Source organism: Vigna radiata, chromosome 7 (assembly GCF_000741045.1).
Source record: "Vigna radiata var. radiata cultivar VC1973A chromosome 7, Vradiata_ver6, whole genome shotgun sequence".
In the NCBI taxonomy this organism is placed as follows: domain Eukaryota; kingdom Viridiplantae; phylum Streptophyta; class Magnoliopsida; order Fabales; family Fabaceae; genus Vigna; species Vigna radiata.
In genome coordinates, this window is record NC_028357.1 from 35,597,810 (window position 1) to 35,612,221 (window position 14,412).

Below are 14,412 nucleotides of genomic sequence, written 5' to 3' on the forward strand. Positions count from 1 at the left end.
TAGTTTCCTTGAACTGTTATTATAATATTTTACCTGGTCAACTAATTAGTGACTTAAAATCATCATGTATGATTGGGAAAGTATTATTGGAAAAATTGGCATTGTTATATTATAAACATTTTATTTTGAGATGATAGTATAAAAATCCTTTAAAATTAATCTTTGAAATTAATTTATAGGCATTTATTTAGCAATAAAGTTTTACTTTTTGAATGAAATGCCTACAAATATAGGAGGATTAAAAAAAGTAATAACATGAGAAAAACCCAAGTAGAGGTTGGGTCCATTGAAATTAAAGTAATAGGAAACAAAGAAAAGGTTAGATTTTGTTAACGGCGTCCTTTGGCTCTCTTCAAAGGCTTATTCCTTTGGCCTTTGCTTTTCCACGATCCTGACCTCACCTTCTCTGATATTTGATAGAGGGACTCTTGAGAATTCGAGACTCCAAAACTGAAGACTAGAGAGATGAGTCAAACATCATCTGGAATGGTCGGTGTTGGCAATGTTGCCACCAATTATATGCTCCCATTATCGCTACCTTCATCATCTTCATTTGCTTCCTTCTGTTCTAACACCATCAAACGCAAGGTAGTAGTAGTGTTGGATTATTGGGCAGCTACTAACTGTAATCATAAATATATTCAAAAGGGAAGGAAAAGAGGATATGGGATTGTGGCATCAAGCAACCTTGCTTCTCCATCTATATGGGATGATTGGAAGCCTCTCAAAGCCCCTTCCACTCCTTCCCTCAGTGACATTCTTTGGCCCTCTGCTGGTTAGTTTTTTCCCCTCTCTCTCCTTTGTTTTCGGGAAATTTGAACTCGCTGAAATTTTGCAGCTTTAAATGTTTTTTTTCTTTTAATTAAAGAAATTAATTGAACAGGGGCATTTGCGGCCATGGCAGTATTGGGAAAGCTTGATCAGTTATTGGCACCAAAAGGACTCTCAATCGCATTTGCACCATTTGGGGCTGTTTCCACCGTCCTCTTTGCCACTCCCACTGCCCCTTCTGCCAGGGTATAATTGCTTTTAACCAATTGAATGCACTGTGTCTAAATTTTCATATGCTCTTCCACATTGTCAACTATTACTAATGTTCATTTTTTACTAATTTCAAGTGAAAAACAATTTATCAGAATCTGCTTACTCATTAGGGTTCGTCTAGTTCTCAGAGTCATATGTTTAAACCTGATAGTGGTCATTTTAAAAAAAAAAAAAAGACTTGCATGTTTTCGGCTTAGAACATACATAGACCAAAAATAAAATCACCCCACAAAACTCATTGTTTACTTCAGAACTAAATAACCCACATGTGATTATGCAGAAGTACAGCATGTTCATGGCTCAAATAGGTTGTGCAGCAATTGGTGTTTTGGCATTGACAATATTTGGGCCCGGATGGCTTGCCAGAAGTGCTAGTATTGCAGCATCCGTTGCTTACATGATTTGCACCAACTCCGTTCACCCCCCAGGTATTTTTTTCCTCAATGTTATTTTGTTGTGGTTTGAATAAACTCATTAAAGCTTCCAAATTTTCTGCTTAACTTTATTCCAATAATACATGCAGCTGCTAGCATGCCATTGCTTTTCATTGATGGTCCAAAGTTTCATCACTTGAATTTCTGGTATGCATTATATCCCGGGGCTGCGGCATGCCTTCTGCTTAGTTTGGTGGTGAGAAATCTGTTGTTACTTGAAACATACATTGCTGCTAAATGAGTTATTCATTGCAAAAATTTACTAATTGGAAGACCCCCAATGTTTTTTCAGCAAGAGGTGGTTATATACTTGAAGAGAAATTTCAAATTTTGATCGCCTCTCTGCACATTGTACATCTCTTCTAATTTGATTTTCCGAAGGGCCAAGAAAAACATTCTTTGATCAGAATCATATTTGTAAGTAGAGAGCATCCACAACCCAAAGTAAATCTGTCCTGTATTTTCCTTCACGAGGCAAGGTCAAAATTGGAGATTAAATGGATCTTCTCATTTGCAGCTACTGGTCTTGTAATGTGTTCATTAAGTGTACTTTCAGAAAATTATTTGACAACAATGACTTGTAAACATTGCATATCAAACTGTGCCTCCTCTATTAGAAAGTCAAAAGCCTAACATACATATACATATCTAAAAGGGATCTAAATCATCAAAAGCCGTAGCAAAGTGCAATAAATTCGTGATAAATAAGTGAATAACACAGTACATTATCCAAAAGCATCGACTGTTGCATCAGTCAATGCCTGCAAATTTCTTTGATATCTTGCCAAGGGAGCCGCCAGTGATTGGGCCAAAACGGGAACGCCAAATACAAAAGTTGTTCCAATAATGTTAATGCCATGTAATCCATCCTCATCTAACATCTTCGTAATTATTGACTTCCTTGTGGGCTTAACATGAACCCACATGCAAGGAACAGCTCAACTTTCACTGGAACAAAAAACATTATAAAAGACTATTCGTACCAATTATGAACACTTCATATGCTTTTTTGGGCTTGTAGTCAGGGAAATAGTTCCTATTCGAATTTTTTCAAAGGAAGTTATTTTTAAATTAAACTAAGAAGAAGAAGAAGAAGAAGAGTTGAATGATAAAGCTAAAGGGTCCACAAAGAAGAAGGCACTAAGGCAACTACAGGAGCCGGTGGCATGGTCTCCTAAAAGTTGAAACACACGACACATAAACATAAACTCCCTTTAATTTTATTTGAGGCAACGCAGTGGAACATATTGACTCAGAGAAAATGGGTGGTTGGTGAACAAGCTATCACATTCTGAATTGTTAAAGTGGGATCTTAAACATCACTAATTCACTTCTTTTTAATAGCAAAAATACTGGATTAGTGAGTGGCTCATAATTGTACAATGCTCCTATCTCAAATACCAACATGGCAGCCCTTGTTAATTAGGTCATAAATCCAATCATTAATTAGGCTCTAATTTCTCAAGTGAATTTTGTCTCTACACCGACTTCATTTCTACGCATCATTCAGTTTGAATAAACCAGAAATGAAAGGGAAAAACAAAGCTGAGTTAATGGGATGCATGAGATGATGCACGACAAGGACGACCCCACACACGATGCATCAACATCACCGGTTATGTCAATGGATAGAGTTTCGTTTCGGTTCAGTGTTACATTATTTCTCCTTCAATTTTTTATTTTTTTTTTATCTTGTGTTTTGTTTGGTGACATTTGAATATGAAAACTCTTTCTTTATTAACACTAATACGAAATTGACTTTCAAAAACGTTAAACAAAAAACCCTATCTACACATGTATACAGAATATGAAACTTGACACACTGTTAGTCAAATTACTTTTAAAAATTAATGTGGTTAGTTTTAAGACTAAATCTAACTGTTTGAAGAAAAATGAAAATAAAACAAAATGTAAATTTAATAACTCTTGATACAGTTACACTCTGCTAACTTTTTTTTTTTGTATATTTTGATATTTCCTCAAAACTATGCATAGAAAAAATATAACGTAACTGTGTATTAATATAAGTGAAATAGTATAAGCCATAAATGGGTGGGTGCTAAAATAGACAAGACCTTATCGATGGCCATTGCTTTCTTTGTTTTCTTTTTATTTCACATAATGTCAATCCAACAAGATTTTCTGCATTTTTGGACAAGATGCTTGCAAGATTATCTTTTTCGGAAAAGGAAACACTTCTCTTTTAACTCTCTTAAATTCGATGCTTATCTTTTTTTCATCTCTCTTTTAAACCATTCCTAGGTTTCTTTGACGGGACAAACAGATAGCATGATACAAATAATGTTAAAAACAAGACACCAAATCTCGAAATTAAGGATACTAAATAAGAGAACACAATCATGGAACACCATATATTATTATTAGTGTTACTATTTTAAAATCATCTCTTCAAAAATTTAAAATTCTTTTTATTTTATCCACTAAATCACTACATTTACTTCTTTTCTTAACCATTATACCTGTATATTAAACAAGATATATTAATTTGATATACAGTACTTTCTGTAGCGATTTTATTTATATATTTTTCAAATCACTCACAATATTTTAACAAATAATGAAAAGAAAGATTAAATACATGGTTTTAGTTCTTGAATTATTTTAAAATATTTTGTTTCATTCTTAATATATTTACATATTTTATAAAAATTACTTAAAATATCTTATTTAATAAAGGACGTGTAAATGATATATTATAATTTATTATGAAAAAATATGTTTATTGGAAAAAACAACTTAAGTAATTTTCATAAGATATATAAATAAAATAATGTATATAGTTTATACTAGAAATAAAATAAATATATAATTTATATTAATAAAGAAATAGGAATTTTAAAAGAATTTAAGAAAAATGTATATTTAAACCATAGAAAAAAGTTATGGTTTTTGTTTTGATATTGATTTTGTTTTTATATATATAACTTCCTTTGTTGTGTTATGTAGAGAAATTTGAAGTAAGAAAGGAGTAAAAGGAGTGGAAGAGGACATTGCGATGAAGTACTGCCAAACAGCCTTACAATGGGTCCAACGAAAGCAACCCAACATATACGTGTAATCTCCTGTCATCTCTAAGCTTGAAACGTGGCCTGTATTTTTAAACTTTCTTTTTAAAACTTACAAAAATGTTAAATATGTTTTTAGTCCCTATATTATGGGGTAATTTTGGTTTTAGTCCCACTCTTAAATTAAGGTACAATTTAATCCTTCAACTTTAGAAAACTCTGGTTTTAGTCATTTTTATCAAAATTTGTTAACTTTATTTGTTGTTTCAAGTACGTTTTTTTATAGCATTTGGACTATTTACACTGTTTGACACATTTTTGCTTCAATGTTAACTGAGAAACACGTTTGAAACAACAAATAAAGTTAAAAAAATTTGGTAAAAAGGACTAAAACCAGAATTTTGTAAAATTAAAGGACTAAATTGTACCTTAGTATGAAAGAGGGACTAAAACCAAAATCGCCCCAAAATATAAGAACTAAAAACATATTTAACTCCTCACAAAAATTACAATTTTTTTTTTCAACACGAGTGTTGAGTATTTAAATATGAATCTAAGTTTTATATTAGATAAAAATAAAAAAGTAAATTTTTTTTCTCATTTCTTTTCCTATGTACAATGTCACCTTAATCTTCCTCAAAATTATACTTTAAATTCTTTTTAATGATAGGATTCATCGCATTTCAACTTCAATAATCAATCAATCCCTTTATTCCATAAAATAAAACAAAAAATGCGCCATAAATCGATGCCAGTGCTGTCTCGGTCTTGTCATTTCTTTTGATTCCTTTGTATTTTTCGCTATACTACAAAGTTTTCTTACATTATCTATCTACCCCTTTTTAAAACGTGCCAATTAAATTCATCATTTTCAGTACAAAATAAATAAATCACTCTACGTACGTACTACCATACCCAACATCCTCCCTTCCGAATCATTATAATTCACCACAATAATTTTACTAACTTTTCTCTATTTCCATTACATTTTTAAACTTTTAACATCAGATAAAAATATATAATCAATAAAAGAATCACAGACACTTTATCTTTGTATTAAGCAAGGTTTTTAGATTGAAGTCTATGTACGTTGTACTGTTTAGAGTATTAATGATGCTTATCTTTTGTGTTTATGGTATTTTATGGAAGATTTTTTTGTGGAGCGTTCATAGAGAATCGCAGATTAAAAGGCACGTGGCAGGGGAGGTCAACGTCGGGTGGGGCCCAGCGTGATGTGTAGATTCCAGTGCGGTGTTTGCACAAGGCATTTGGTGTGGTTGCTCTTCAATCTGGCTCGCTCGCGCCTCTTGATTTTCCCAATTTTTTTTTTGTTTGACCGAAGAGGACAGAAAAACGTGGCAGGTGGTGGCATGGTGGCCCTACACGTGGCAGAATCTGGGGTTGACTCGGTTGGTAGGAAAGCGTTTTTAGAAGGTGGCACCTTCTGATTGGATCTTTCATGACACGCCGTAAAGCATGGACCTTTCCTCACGCAATTTACTTCCAAATCCTAATCAATTAAATTAAATTCGTAATTAACACCAGAGATAAATGTGAACGACATGTTGACCCTAATCACAGCCATTCTCAGCCACCAATTTCAATTATTCTACCATTAACGTCTTCTTCTCTCCTCTGTGACTTAGTATTCAAAATAATCATATGTAACATCATTATCATCATCATCATCTTCATCATACAACCTGATTTCTTTAGGGTTTTGTTCTACCGTTTCATTCTTTTTCATCCATATTTACTAATCAAGTATTACAAATACTCCCAATAGAAAACCAGGAACAGTAAAAGAGACAAAAGATTAAGACAGTGTTACTCTTTCGTTGTCTGACATGTTCTTGCCTTGTTAAGAACAACTTTTTTTCTTTCCGGTTCCTTTTAAAAAGGAAAATGATATTTTAACATCATTTTTTGAGACTATTTTGATACTGTACACATGTCAAAATGTGGTTGGACGATTTCAAATTAAAAAAACAAGTTTTGGTTTTTCTCTTCCAAATATATCCCTATCTCAACTTTTTTAATTTAAAATCGTTCAACCACATTTTGACACGTGTGCAGTGTCAAAATGTTAGTCAAAAAAATGATGTTAAAATATCATTTTCCTTTTTTAAAATTCAACTCATACATGTGACTCATGTTTAATGTTTGCATCGGGATTATGGTATTTTTTGTTTTATTTCATTGTTTATTGTTTTATTTCAATACCTATCTTCAATTTTACTTCTTTTTATGTTTCATAAAGGATGATAATTACATTTAAAGTTATCAATATTTACATTATAATCAACTAATCAAAACATAAATGATGTCGCGCCTGTGTATGCACGAATATTCCTATAAATACAGCTACCTATTTTTTCAAATAAAAATCACTGGATTCGAAATTAAAATCTTACTTAGAAGTACATGTATTATGTGTATTAATGACGGTTTTTTATTTTTGTATAATCTGTTTTACTTTTGGAATAGACATGCCTATTATTCTTATATAACGTGACAAAAAATTGTTTTTACTAAGTATTTAAATACCTCTCTCACCTTTAATAATTGAAAGTGTTTTTCAAAAATAAAATTATAACAAAATATTTAAGTACTTCTTCCACCTTTAGTAATTCAAAGTTTCTTTAAAAAAGAAAAAACTAAGTTACATAGCAAAACATATCTCAATTTTATAGACTTTGAGATACTGTCTCGATGGAGTTAGATTCAGAATAATAACAAAATCTTGGATTGGTTAAATATTTGTTTTTACTAAATTAGTTAAATAAAAATAATTCTCAATTAACTTAACCAATGTGATAACTCATTTTGATTACTTAATATTTTATATTTACAAGAACATGAGAATATTATAGATATATGATAAAATTATTAACCTTTATTTATTTTATCATTTCACTTTTGCTTTAAACGAGTATAATCTTGATGGTAAACATATTGCATAAATAGTCGTCTACCTATTAATTTAGACGAGATTAATTCATTAAAAAAAAATTAATGTCTAAATAAATAGAGGGAAGTAGAAAAGATATAAGTTTAGAAGAAAAAAAAAAGTTTATTGGTGAAAAAACATCCATATTTTATTCCATGCTCTTCAATAATTATTTCTCATCCTCTTTACCTACCAACTTTAATTTTCCTGGAGTCCATTTTTATGAATGGTGAAATAATAAAGAAAAAAAAAGATTTTAGTGGTGAAAAAACATATAAATTATTAATTTATCCAAGTAGGTAGAAAATTGTGGAGAAAAGGAATAAATTATAAAAATGTTCAAAGTGGAGAAGATAAAGAAGAAGAGAAGTCGGTGATCCCCGTTGAATGGATAGGCAGAGATTTTTGGCCAAGTCGTAACGAAAGTGACACTCTTTCTTTCAGAAAGCTTAAATGTTATGAAGTTGGAAACAATTGCAAGTGCAGGCAAGTCAACTTCGAATGCAGAGTTCCTTACCGATTCAAACTACAATCATACTCTTCATCTTTCCAATTTATATTTCTTCATTAAACTAAATCCAGAATTACATTCTCAACTCGAACGCATTATTTAATTACATTGGAACCAACAATTTCATTACAAGTAGCAAAATGCGCCAAAAACCACCATCTCTATGCTAATAAACCTATACTCATTCATCTCACTTATTGCCCATTTATAAATTCTCCACTAAAACTGCAAATACTAAATAAATAAACACTACACACGGCACAGACACACAAACATTGTAGAAAACTTAGTACTCCCAGTTCCAAAGACCATGATCTTCCTCCGAGAATCCAAAATTACAAGAACTTTCCGTTGGGTCGGAGTAATCCGCATCTTCCAGTTTCGGAAAGAGGTAGGAAGGGTACAGATTCTTGCTCAGGTTGTCTTCTTCATCTTGTGACATGTCCGATTGATCAGGCTCAAACACATAAGAAGAATCACCATGCTCTAGCACCGCCGAGTGAACTCCATCCGTGTAATGCGGGCTATCGGAGTCCAAAATGTCACTCCTGGCTGAGCTGATATCTTCCTGTTTGCAACCCCCAACAACACAAGACACTTTCGATCCTTCACCTTCCGAAACTGAATCAAGTACAGGCCTTTGGTGTGGTTCCTGATCCTGTTCCTGCAACCTCTTTGTTCCACTTTCGGCCTGCTTCAACTGCCCCTCTTCTTTCTCTCTTGCAACCACCTTCTCACTCAGGTGCGCCACCTGATTTAACCAAAACGTTACACACCCAGAAAATAAAGTCACCGGATTGTATCAATACATGAATAAACGAACATTATAATTCATGGACAGAACTTATATATGCTGTTTCTTTAAGTGTTGTTAGCTCTGTTAAACATTTGTTATGAAGATCAAACTTCAATTTTTGATAGAAAAATAATCATTTTGGATCTAAATTGAATTCTGGATTTGATTACCTCAGATTTCAACTTGTCTTTCTCCTTGAGGAGGATTTCGTAGTTGGCCTTGAGACTCTCATAGCTCTCATGCAGAAGCTCGTAGTCCTTCTCGAGCTGTTTGGTCTTCCAGCGAGCACGACGGTTCTGGAACCAAATAGCGACTTGTCGTGGCTGCAGACCAAGGTCTTTGGCTAACTTGGTTTTTCTCTCGGGTTCAAGCTTGTTCTCTTCCTCGAAGCTCTTCTCGAGAAACTGAACCTGATTGGCAGAGAGACGGCGCTTCTTCTCAGGCTGATGAAAGTACTCGTCCATGCACTCATCTCCATTCTCGTCTATATCAAACGCGCGGAAGAAGGAACCGTTACACCCCTTCCCTCCTTCTCCTTCGAAGCTCATCATGGATCTCGAACCTGAATCAAATAGCAAAAGGTCAAACACAGCGTCCATCAGTTAAACCGTGATGAGTGGTAAAAATTAAGGAGGGATGACTGACCAAGAAAAGGAGCAGTGGAAGAAGAGAGGAAGAGAGAATCGAGAGGTTGGGAAGTGGGAGGAGCTGTTTGGTTGCGAAGGAAGGCAGTGATGTCGGAAAAAGCCCTTCCAGCCGCCATGTGAGGAAGCTTTGGTTACTCCAAGTTGGATCTCAAGGTGCCATGAAAGAAGATGACTAAGGAAGTTATAAATAATTGAGGTGAGGATCTAAGACTTGTGGCGGAAGAAGCTGGTGATGATGATTTCAGTGATGTGCGAGGTGTGGGAACAGCGGCAGGGCATACCCATCACTCAGAACACCAACAACGACGAGAGAGACCCAATTTCAATACAGAGCGGAAGAGAGAATCTGAACACGGAGAGAGAGAAAGAAAGAGAGAGACAGAAGCGGTGGCTATGTTTGTTTTCCCTTTGGCGTTTTGAGAAGAGAAGAGTGTTGCTTCGGTTTATAACAAGAGCCTTGGATGGAAAGAGAGTGTGGACTTACTATCTTACCCTCTCACTACCTCACTGCAACACTTTTCTCCATAGATCTTGAAAATATAAATAATTTTTAATTTAAATAATATGTGTTCAAACTACGTGAAAAATTAAAATGATTAATTTTATAAGCAAGCCTTCACTTGTTAAAACAAAACTTGCATATGGGAAACTTAATTAAAGTAAAAATTGAAGATGATATAAATGGTTTTTCCTACCCGATATTTATCTCCCCTCTGGATGGGGTAGATGAGAACACGTGAGTTTATCTGGCAAAGCCTCCTTCCTTAATTATCCTTCCTACTTAAAAATAAACCAAAATGTTTCAGGTGGATAAAGTGAGGTCCAGTGTTCTTTCTTTTCTCCTTCTTCGAAATATCCAATTAATACAATCTACTATTTAAGTTACTTTCATATTATAAAAATTTAACAATTAATATTATAATAAATTTTTCAAAAAAATCTTAACAATCATGTCTTCAAATTGTATACTAATATATTTAGCTTAATTGGATGGTTAATTAATCTAATCAATATTCATCAGTTTCATCCTAAATTGATGATCGATTAGTGTAATTTGGTCAGTACTTATTGGTTGATACACATACAATACACAAATTTTGGTTAAATAGATTTATTGGTCTCTATTTTTGTTGGTTTTCTTCAATTAGGTCCCCGTTTTTTAAAAATGATCAATTTGGTCATTGAATTTGTAAAATTAAACCAATCAAGGACATTCCATTAACTTCTCTGGACGACGTTAAAAATAGTCTTTGCTGGCAACAGTAGCTGTCATTTTGTAAACAGGTGTCACTTAACTAGTTTATGAAGTGGTCTGCCATCTGGATACCAGGGCCAAGAGTCTGAACAGAAGCTCTAGGGGTCGAGGCTAATTCCCTCTCATTCTTCCACTTCACCTCCAAGAGAATAAGTCTCTTTATCTGCACAAAAAAAAAAAAAAAACCTAAAGGGTTTCATCTTCCTCACGGTGCATATCACCACCTCCACCAAAAGTGACTGCCGCGCCGAACCACCGCCCAACCTAAAGTTTCGTTGGAGACCCCAAACGCCACCGGGGCCGACGCTCCCCTTCCATCTTTGTTCGAGGTTTTTCTTTCTTTTCCCTCAAACTCCAGGCACCTCCAGCAGTGCCACCACCTACCTCCAATAGCTCCACCGCCAACGACGGGGACGAAAACATTTTAACTCTTTTCTTCTCTTTTTTGAATGTCGCCTGTTGATGGATTCCACCACTGATTGGCGTTGTGTCTGGCGTCATAGGCCGAAGGAGACAAATCCTAGCTCTTGGTATTGAAGTCACTGTGATGACGTTGAACTAATGATGAAGTCATAGTGTTGATCGGTCATCCTTGTTCGAATGTACTGGGTACAGTAGAGGATAGGATGGCTTGTTCTAAAGAACAAGCTCTGAGCATGTTGGCATGAGATCTGTGATTCAGTTTGCTTGTTTTAGGTGAAAGGCGGTCTCGAGATTGAGGTTAGTTGTAGCAGACATCGTTACTTAGATTGAGGGAGGTCTTGTTTGCTAGAGAGAAAAACTGGTTGTGATTTCTATTTTGTATGAGAACTGATATGAAAGGAAACTGCCTCTGATTCATGCTTTTGCTTTTCTATAGTGTCTTCTGGATACAGGTATCGAAGCCATGTTGAGGGGTAGTACATGCCTATGTTCTATTGTGAGTTATGCTTAATGAATTTTGAAGGCATTGACATTACATTTTGTGCTCAATTTGATTAATAGAGTAAAGCAAACACAACTATATACACTGGTCAAGCATCAATCATTCATCTCCAGACATCTAGCAGAGGAACATGCACCCACATAATATCATTCATTCATATCCAGACATGTGCATTCACGTAAGACCAAGAGCTTAGACATACGAAAACTTACCTCCGCAACTTCAAAACTTTTCCTTCTGGTTCTACTGGAGCCCTTGCTTTCTTGAATTCAACCTTCTCTTGATTACCAAAATCTTGCAGGTGCAGGAAGGTTAGGTTCACTAGGCATCCAGGTTCACAACGAAGGTGAAGGCAATATGATTTTCCTCTCCCTGACCGTGAGGACTTCTGTTTCGTTTTGATATTGTGTGTAATCGTGGTCGTGGCGTTAGACTAAAGAAACACTGCTTAAGTGACACCTGTTTACAAAATGACACTTACTGTTGCCAACAAAGACTATTTTTAACGCCGTCCAGGGAAGTTAACAGAATGTCCTTGATTGGTTTAATTTTACAAATTCAGGGACCAAATTGATCATTTTTAAAAAACGGGGACCTAATTGAAGAAAACCAGCAAAAATAGGGATTAATGAATCTATTTAACCCACAAATTTTTTAAGACTTGAGCTTGGACTTAAGTCAAAAAGTAAAGAAGATTTGTTTATTCGATCATTAAAGATTGTGTTGCTTCGTGAATTATGTAAATGTCTAATTAATGTTGTGTTCGTTCGATTTATGTTTAAAAGTATAATCGTTGGGTCAAGGATTTGATCATTGGTGATGGACGACCATGTCACCTTGTTACGTATGTTATCAGGTCTGACACTAAATGCAAAACATTGCATCCTCCTTTACTATTGGATGGTGCTAGATCTTACGATTATGAAAGTGCCGCTAATTACAATGTCAATGAAAAAAGAGAAGGGTTTGTCCATCAAACTTCGATACTCCCAGCACGATATTGACAACCTCTACCTCACACAACATGATGATCTTAAGGAGTTGGGAGACTTGAACAAAAACTGCAAATCTTTAACTATTGACTTGGAGGAAGCTGAGGAACAAGTGATGACCTGGATCAAGTGGCATTCCTTTATGACATATCCATTCATAAGGGCCGGTTCAACACTCATAACCCTCTATAACGACCAATTGGTGGACATTTGAAATATAACAGATAAGGAAGTAGCTAAAGATTATAGGGAGGATGTCGCTAATTTAGTGTAATAATATCACTCTTCCTCTTATATATATATATATATATATATATATATATATATATATATATATATATATATATATATATATATGTTTCTGTGTGTTTATTTATTTATTTATTTGGTGTTATAGTTATATTAAGGATGTGTGATAATATTTTATATATTTCTTTGAATTAACTATTTATTATATTGAATGTGTGATTATTTCTTTAGTAGTTTTATGCTATTAAAATTGGATGTTATATAATATATAATAATTTAATATGTTAAAAGATTAATTTTAATAAAAATATCACTATAACGTTTCCCTGATTAATAAATTTTGTCCAATTTGAAGATGGACAATATTGTTTTATTTTTAAATAAATTTGAACTAAATTAAATCAACCAAACATATATAAGAATCAAATTGAAATCAAGACAATAAAATTGACATATGTGGTATTATCCTATTGCGTGACACTGATAATACTATGTGTCACACGAGAAATCTAACACATGACAACACAATATTTTATAAAAAAAAAATTGAAAAATTTAAAAAATAAAACATAGATTAACATGTGACATGCCATTAACTTGTTAGTGATTTTTTTTTTTCAAAATATCTAATTGAGACACTTTTTCAAAAGTTATTTCAAATTGAAACTTTTTACAAGAACTTCAATTTAACACATTCTTAAAAAATAGTGATCATCTGAATAATTAAGCCTTAATATTATTTAATGTTACAAATTTCAACCAAATTTTTTTGTAGAAATCTCATAAATAAAAAGGGTAAAAAAATCACTACGGTAAAATTTTAATTAATTATTTATCTATATATAAATTTACCGTATGAAAAGAATTTGTTTGTCTTTAAAATTGTAGTACAATTTTTCTTATTTTCAACCATTAATTTCGTAGTTCTTTTGCTGACAAATTTCAATTGCCACTGATTGGCGCTGATACATTGATAGATTTAGTTTGAGAAAAAAAATACTTTTTAAATTTGAGGATTTTATTTTTTAATTGTGAGGAAATAAAAATATGAGATTAATTTTAAAAAAATAGCATAAGTTTTTAAATAAAACTTCTTTGAAGGTTTTACTAAAAAAATTCTGATCAGATTAGCTTTTTACTTCGTTTTGGAATTTTATAAACCTATAAAGTATAAAGAAGTATAAAGATGTGAAGTATGTTTCTAATTGGTGGAATGTTATCAGTTAATAAAGTTGAGAATGATAAAGAATTATTTATTTATGGTAAACGCTACAGTAATCTCATGAAAGTGATCTGATAAAAAAATATATTAAATATCTGTTTTAAACGTACTTTTATTGGATAAATGTTAAGTCGACTTTAATTTATTAATGCTTTAAATTTCTTTGACACAAGTTCATAAGAAATATTTGTTAAAAAATAGTATAATATAATTTAAATAATTACCTCACTATTAAATAACACACACGCGCGCGCGCGCACACACACACACACATATATATATATATATATATATATATATATATATATATATATATATATATATATATATATATATATATATAAATAAGAGTATTTGAATA

General features: G+C 33.0%; 2 protein-coding genes across 2 annotated transcripts; one reads left to right on the plus strand and one right to left on the minus strand.

Moving 5' to 3' along the window:
- Positions 1–323: 323 nt before the first annotated feature.
- LOC106767030 lies at positions 324–2,312 on the plus strand. The gene is made up of 5 exons (XM_014651845.2): positions 324–775; positions 884–1,017; positions 1,325–1,472; positions 1,568–1,674; positions 1,771–2,312. The coding sequence occupies exons 1-5, from the start codon at positions 466–468 to the stop codon at positions 1,810–1,812; spliced, it is 741 nt and encodes a 246-aa protein (XP_014507331.1). The 5' UTR covers positions 324–465; the 3' UTR covers positions 1,813–2,312.
- A 5,682-nt stretch (positions 2,313–7,994) lies between these two features.
- On the minus strand, positions 7,995–9,847 carry LOC106769433 (homeobox-leucine zipper protein HAT5). Its single transcript, XM_014655053.2, has 3 exons — positions 9,407–9,847; positions 8,932–9,323; positions 7,995–8,716 (listed from the first exon to the last, which is right to left on the minus strand). Exons 1-3 carry the CDS (start codon positions 9,522–9,524, stop codon positions 8,252–8,254), a joined length of 975 nt encoding a protein of 324 aa, XP_014510539.1. The 5' UTR covers positions 9,525–9,847; the 3' UTR covers positions 7,995–8,251.
- Between the last annotated feature and the right edge of the window lie 4,565 nt (positions 9,848–14,412).

What these genes read in the sequence shown, in the direction of transcription:
- LOC106767030 (XM_014651845.2), top strand. Translation starts at nt 466, where the DNA reads ATGAGTCAAACATCATCTGGAATGGTCGGTGTTGGCAATGTTGCCACC. An exon ending in CAACTCCGTTCACCCCCCAG is followed by an intron (nt 1,473 to 1,567) that starts GTATTTTTTTCC and finishes TAATACATGCAG; the next exon opens with CTGCTAGCATGCCATTGCTT. An exon ending in GCCTTCTGCTTAGTTTGGTG is followed by an intron (nt 1,675 to 1,770) that starts GTGAGAAATCTG and finishes ATGTTTTTTCAG; the next exon opens with CAAGAGGTGGTTATATACTT.
- LOC106769433 (XM_014655053.2), bottom strand. Translation starts at nt 9,524, where the DNA reads ATGGCGGCTGGAAGGGCTTTTTCCGACATCACTGCCTTCCTTCGCAAC. An exon ending in TTCCACTGCTCCTTTTCTTG is followed by an intron (nt 9,324 to 9,406) that starts GTCAGTCATCCC and finishes TATTTGATTCAG; the next exon opens with GTTCGAGATCCATGATGAGC. An exon ending in AAGACAAGTTGAAATCTGAG is followed by an intron (nt 8,717 to 8,931) that starts GTAATCAAATCC and finishes TGGTTAAATCAG; the next exon opens with GTGGCGCACCTGAGTGAGAA.